Source organism: Haliotis rufescens, unplaced genomic scaffold (genome assembly GCF_023055435.1).
Source record: "Haliotis rufescens isolate VD_foot unplaced genomic scaffold, xgHalRufe1.0.p SCAF_5, whole genome shotgun sequence".
In the NCBI taxonomy this organism is placed as follows: Eukaryota; Metazoa; Mollusca; class Gastropoda; order Lepetellida; family Haliotidae; genus Haliotis; species Haliotis rufescens.
The window spans coordinates 10711402-10718522 of NW_025964223.1; the positions used below are offsets into that span (position 1 = coordinate 10711402).

At 37.7% G+C, this 7121-nt stretch overlaps 1 protein-coding gene across 1 annotated transcript; it reads right to left on the reverse strand.

The window, feature by feature from the left end:
• Positions 1 to 1433: 1433 nt before the first annotated feature.
• On the reverse strand, positions 1434 to 6178 carry LOC124110997 (organic cation transporter protein-like). The gene is made up of 6 exons (XM_046470529.2): positions 6028 to 6178; positions 5432 to 5650; positions 4679 to 4905; positions 3315 to 3496; positions 2895 to 3046; positions 1434 to 2470 (listed from the first exon to the last, which is right to left on the reverse strand). The coding sequence occupies exons 1-6, from the start codon at positions 6162 to 6164 to the stop codon at positions 2356 to 2358; spliced, it is 1032 nt and encodes a 343-aa protein (XP_046326485.2). The 5' UTR covers positions 6165 to 6178; the 3' UTR covers positions 1434 to 2355.
• Between the last annotated feature and the right edge of the window lie 943 nt (positions 6179 to 7121).

The following is a 7121-nucleotide window of genomic DNA, read 5'->3' on the forward strand; positions in this document are numbered from 1 at the left end:
ATCTTGTTTAACGTGGATTACCGTGATGCACTTTGGGTGTCTTAAGCAGCCTAACACAATTCTTAATGTGTTATATTATTGTGTCCCTGTTAAAAAAGGTACATAACTAAGCACAGAAATATTTTCACAATATGTCAATTGGACTTTAATGTGAACAGATACTATTCTTGATTATATATCTTCAGTCATATTTACAGTGCAGGTCCAGGTTTCTGAGGGCCCTTGGTCTCCATGATACCTTCTGTAGAGACGACTCTCATGCGCGTCCTGATCTTGTTAGTCTCGTGGATTGATGCGGCTTGTCTGCTGAGAATTGCCCGCTTCTTCTTGGTGGTAGTTCTGTCTGAATACTGATCCCAGACACTCTCAACAGTGTTTTTGCCTCAAAAATTGCCTCTCTGTCTGACATGTACGCGAATGTAGCCATATTATGCTACGGGGTGCGTTGCGGTGAGGTGCGTTGCGGTGAGGTGCGTTGGGTCGATGTGCCTTCTGGTACTCAGAGTGAGAGAGTCAATAATTATGGTCACATCGGCAATATTTCAGCCATACCGTGACTGAAGCAATTAATACATTAAGAAAACAATAATTTAGACTTATAAAAAACTGTCAGCAAAGGACAGTTAAATTACTAGACTTATCACAGATATCTCTTTCTGGTACTCGGGCAGCGGAAGCCTGTGAACGACTTTAAAAAACATGTCGTCCTAGCTGGATTGAGAAAACCTCAGGGTCTTAACTAGAGCTTCACTTTACCTTTCACATCATACAGTTCTTATTTCAAAGAGGCAATTGGTGCTTGGATAAAGACTTTCATTAGTATGATAAGTTCGGATAGCCTCTACAATATCCTCTTCTGTAGCCATTTTCGACCAAGGCGATCGTTGGGACATATATTCAAATTCACAATATCAATAAAAAGTTTAAAGTCGTCCACATATTGCTCACAGATAGTTGCTGTGAGACGGGAGGGATCTTTCCAAGATGTCAATGTATTCATAATTCCCCAGTGTTACAGATAAGCAACGAATTTGCGTACAATACGCTAACTACATTTGTAAATCACCATGACCCGTTTGAGTTGCTTGTGTACAAATGTGCATTAAGAAATTAGATAATTCAACTATATATTTACTGTATATGTTACTTTTTCAGTTTTGTACACAACTGTTTTTGCAGAACTTTCAGTCTTACCAACTGAATGCAAGCATCGTGTATCAACGAATTCTACTAATGCACAAATGTGCAACATTTCGCTTAGTGTAACGTGCATCACAGTAATGAGGTTATGCAACAGACGGACACATGGTAATTAGACGTTTAAATCTAAAACAGAAGTACAATTAATCACAAAAAGGTCACTCATAGGTTTAGTAAATACCCAATTCCACCTAACAGAGAGTGAGAGAGTAATAATACACTGAATACCCCAATACATTTTAATACCCAATGTGAATGATAACATGTAAGTAATCGTTCAACAGCTCAAATATATTTTGAACCCTGGTCTCCCACACTCCCACACAATTACAAAATAACTGGCAACCCGGTGAAGTGAAGTGATTAAACTGATGACCTAACAGACACGTGTCAGCTTGCCTAATAATGTTTTGCTTAGACAGTCCCTTAGCCTTATGAGATTGGTGAGATCATATGAGCCTGGATGGCAAAGGACATCAAGAATATGTGAAAATAACGTTAACATGAACCCAATATTTCAAATGTTGGAAACATAATATCATCTTGCTTGAGTATCGGTAAAATGAGCAAATACAAAGTAATCAAATACATACACTTGATATCCTGAATGATACATAACTTTCTTAGGCATGTAACCATTTGAAACTTTACAAATTTACAAATGTTTCTCCACCTAAGAAATTTCCATATTTCAAACCCTAGTAATCTTACAAAGCAGTTTACAAAATAATGCTTGCACCGATTACAATTACGATAAATGCATAGGAAATACTCTGGTCAAGTATGTACTGGAGTATCAACTTTGGAACTCAGGCTTAGACATGTCTGCATATCATGACAGTGGTGCTGGTGCATACGGAAATACAGGATGATCATGTGCTGCAGCTACATATGACATGCATATCGGGAAACATATGCAAATCCGGTCATAGAACACCTTTCCTACTGTATTTGCGTTTGTTTCAATGGTGTAAAATCCGGCCTTTGGTCCTGTGATATACGTACATGTATAGGTATCGAATCTTCGTTCGATATCTCAAAACTGAATACACAGTAGGTATTTCTACTAATTGTTCTCTGATATGTTCATTACGTGGTATTGACTTTCATCATTAGTTTAAAATGACCATGTAAATAATTCCAGAGTATTTGTTTTTACGCAAGTAGGACATTGTGAGAATCTTCAGCTGCGTCTTCACTCAAAGACTCAAGTGGAATCAGCTCAACATGCGTAGGAGATGCACCTGTAGCGTCCTCGTCAAACGCGTTCCTGAAAGCAACGAATCTGGAGCTTCACAAATAAATATTTCAGTTGGATACATGTTCATAATACATTATATTTGCATCTCTTTCGGACAATATCATTTCAATCTAACGATCGTGATAATATTTGGATATACAAATGGAAGCAAGTTGTAATTATGTTAATGTCTCATTTACACAATTACGGTTTGCAAGTACATTTTCACTGTGATCCGTTTGCATCCGTTACATATATGATTACATATATATGATTAAATTCAAATCCAAACTCAATGTTTTACAATATTTAAATTTAACCCAGATAAATGACAGACTTACCAAAACCAAGCAACAATTCACATAACTGAAACCGCAATTTGACTAATAACCCACACCTTAGATTGAGTCTGCTACGTCCCTGACACAAAGACTGAAGTGATAATACTACTTACGTTCCGAGTATCTCAGCTTCCTTGATGGTTTCCGGTAGATTCTTGTACAGCGTTTCCGGGAGAAGAAGAGCCAAGAGGGCCGCCAGAATGCTGATACCCCCAAATATCAACATAGGGAGAATCTGGCTGAAACGTCCGGATATGTACATCGTCTGAAATGTGTGTATATTTGTTACTATTCTTGGTCATATGATGACGGAAAACAAAGTATGAAGTACGGGCCTTTGTTTATCTACAGATGATCTTTATGTTGTCCACGGTTCCCCAGTATTACATTATTAAGTTAAACATGGTCCCAAAGGATATTCACAGCTGTTGAAGAGGTACCCATTTTACTCCACCTGGGGCTATATTTCATTTTTTGGACCTTAAAAATAAATAGGAAATGTGTACAGTCAAAATGATTTTCCTTAACCTCACCAAGTTAACAATGTAGGGAGAAACTAGACTTCCAGCTCGACCAGACAAGGAACTCAGAGACATGCCAAATGTCCTGGATGTGGTCGGCATGAGTTCAGCTGTGAAGGTGTAGACGGCACACATGGCTGCAGAGGCACACGTGTTTCCGATAATGGCGAGGATGTTGATGACCAATTTGTCCGCTAATGGAGTGAAACAGTTGAGTGGAATTAGCAATATGACCTTCATGTATATTGAACAATATCAGATCATCGATACACCTGAAGCTTCAGTTCCACTTCTTCTTTTATATTTTGCCAATCCGAGAAGAAATTCCTATTCATAACCATGAATTAACAGGGAGGTGAGTGCAATTTTGTCTAATTGTCCTAATCCAAATTTTCCAATTGATTTTATCAATGAGAAAGTTCAGCACTTCATACGTATGTTTTGATGGTGAACATATGTTTTGCTTCTGACTAGAACTCAATGGCGTCTATTTTTGACAAACTGTCCTAACCTTGAAGATAGAGATGCAAATATATGTATATTTATTGTCACCTTCAGTTGCTAATTCCAAATGCATCAAGGAATGACGTTTTGTCCTTAAGTGTGTCGTGTATGAATGTGGTGTACAGATTGGTAACATTAAATATATTGACAGATTCAAGTTGGTTCCTTTCTGATATTGCAAAAATTCGAATATTGGTAATCCACAAGGGCTAGTAACACTTTTCTCACATGTTTTCTTTTAATATAAGAAATTCCTTCTTTGATGGATTATATAGTTAAGGTATGAAGCAGAGACTTGGTGTTTTGTTTGCATGGCCCTGCAATATATCTCTCAGAAAAAGAGGAATGTACATGTATTCAGGTTTTAGTGTCCAGCTAAAAGTTGATAGTACTGATGCGTCATACCAATATACGTTAAAAGATGGTACTTGTTGTTATGCTGTCTGGCACAGCGCAAAACAAGGACTGGTCGCCTCAGAGTCAGTGTACTTATGTGTGCATGTGTGTGTGTAAGAATCATGGAAGCGATGTCAACACCATTTCACTTCATGATGTCAAACACTGTATTGAGTCGATTATTTACAGATCACCGTCATATAGCTGGAATATTTCTGAGTGCGCCGTTAAAGTACAACCAAGGAAGGACTTGTATGTGGCAATAAAATATTATATAAATGTATATTCCCTTACCTCGTGATGGACGAAATAGATAACATGTTGAACGATGAATATGTTTCCTTCGTACGTCTTGTATAAATACGTTCAATGCATGTGCATATATGTGCATTCTTCAAAATAACACCTTAAATTTAGGTCCATTATTCATGCATACGCTTATAAACACGTTTGTGATTTTTGGTAATGACACTTACGTGTATCTGAAACTAGTACTGGAACCAAAGGAAGAATGCAAGCTGCTCCTGTAAGCGACAAAGATAGACATAGCAGCAACTTGCGACCAATGCGATCCATTAGGAAAAAACAAGAAATGTATGCAACAGCCTCTGTGATGATGAACAAGAGGAAGTTGAGGTAGATGCTACCAGAAAGGTTGGTGACGTTCATGGTGAGGCCATAGAAACCCATTCCAACTGCAAACCTGCAAGAACAATGACAGCTATCTTTTTTCTCACTATTAACTTTTGTCGCTATATAAGTACCACATTAACAGGCTTTTCACTCACTCGCACACACAGAGAAACACAGATGTTTACGTTTAACGTCATATAAAACATATCCAAATGGAATGTAATAACTATTAACAATCTCTTCAAACACTAGCAAACAGTACCCTTCACTTAAGGTCACATTATATGATTGTGCTTATTGCCTGTACTGGGCGGTTGGGTAGCCTAGTGGTTAAAGCGTTCGCTCCTCACGCCGAAGACCCGGGTTCGATTCCCGACATGGGTACAATGTGTGAAGCCCATTTCTGGTGTCCCCCACCGTGATATTGCTGGAAAATGCTAAAAGCGGCGTAAAACCATACTCACTCACTCACTATTGCCTGTACTGGCTGAATTGCTTTTACTAGTGTGTTTCTTTACTTTTAAAACTAGTTTTCATGTAATGTTATGTATAACCTATGATCAGAACTAATGTTTTAGGAACTGAATTTTAGGTACCAAATATAGCAGATGATCATCAGTCGGCGCATCATCACAGATGACTTCAAAATGTTCCAGAATGGTTCTTGAATCACCTCTTCCATTTGGATATCGACCTCATCAAGTATTTGTGGATCTATTTGTACTTTGTTCTTTTTCGCAATATTTGCAACTACCCCTTTAGCTTCTTCTCGTTTGCCATGTTTCAGAAGCCATCTTGGAGACTCTGGGATAAAACTGTGATGAAAAAATATAAACCTGGTTTTCAGAACTAAATGGACAGAGGTTATGAAGTTAGGAACAACTCGTAATACTTGTAAATGCACAATATATGTCAGTAACCAATTAAGTATTAAAAGAAGGTAGTGAAGCTAACGTTTATGTTCATATTTAGTAAAATAGATATACGTTTGAAACTTAAGTTATTGTTATTCGTTCATGTACACTAAAAATGGAAAAGATACATCATATTTGTTTTGTTTAGGTCAATATTATTCCGAGAGGTATCAACAATAGCATTTCTACTGTTTCACTGCAAAGTTCCATAAACATTGCATACTTTCAATCTGTATGTATGTGATTCATGTGTATGCACACCAAATTTCAATACTTACAATAAATAGGCAAAGACAACCGCAGGGACACTGACAATCAGCTGTCGAGTCTTCCAGTCCCTGAAGAGATAGGCCGTTAGAGCTGTGATCATGTTCCCCGCGCTCCAGAAGAGGTTCATGGCAACACCTGCCCACATGCGCTTAGAGGGGCCGACTATCTCCATGCCTGTTCCATACAAATCAAGTAAACACGTCCCATTTTAATTCTGGAAACCCAAAAGTCCAGAAACTCTACGCTCTTTGCCCAGTCTCGGTTAAAGGTATTTACAAAATTAAACATGCCGTTTTCATGGGAACATACCAAGGAAGAAAAAATGAAAAAAAATTGTTTAAAAACTCAATATTTAGACTATGTCGTCCATGGGCCTGCCCATGCATGGGCGAAGTGTGGCCCATGGGCCTGCCCATGGGCGAAGTCTGGCCCATGGGTAGGCCCATGGGCGAGAATATGTTCCTTTACTTAAAACTCATGTTTCGCAAATACATTTAATGTATTCATTCAAGTATCATGACACAAAATTTAATTCATTTTAACTTAATTCAACGATTTTATAGCGATATTGAAATATTTCGCCCATTGGCGAGAAAAAGGTTTGGCCCATGGGCGAGAATATGTTCCTTTACTTAAAACTCATGATTTTGTTTCGCAAATACATTAAATGTATTTATTGAAGTATCATGACACAAAATTTAACTCATTTTAACTTAATTCAACGATTTTATAGCGATATTGAAATATTTCGCCGATGGGCGAGAAAAAGGTTTTGCCCATGGGTAGACCCATTGGCAGGCCCATGGGCGAGAATATGTTCCTTTACTTAAAACTCATGTTTTTGTTTCGCAAATACATTTAATGTATTCATTCAAGTATCATGACACAAATTTAACTCATTTTAACTTAATTCAACGATTGTATAGCGATATTGAAATATTTCGCCCATGGGCGAGTATATGTTCCTTTACTTAAAACTCATGATTTTGTTTCGCAAATACATTTAATGTATTCATTCAAGTATCATGACACAAAATTAAACTCATTGAAATATTTCGCCCATGGGCGAGAAAAAGGTTTGGCCCATGGGCAGGCCCATGGG

Coding starts and splice junctions, on each gene's coding strand:
- LOC124110997 (XM_046470529.2), bottom strand. CDS start 6,164: ATGTGGGCAGGTGTTGCCATGAACCTCTTCTGGAGCGCGGGGAACATG. Junction 3,047..3,314: donor CTCCCTACATTGTTAACTTG/GTGAGGTTAAGG, acceptor CACACATTTCAG/ACGATGTACATATCCGGACG. Junction 2,471..2,894: donor GAAGCTGAGATACTCGGAAC/GTAAGTAGTATT, acceptor CGTTGCTTTCAG/GAACGCGTTTGACGAGGACG.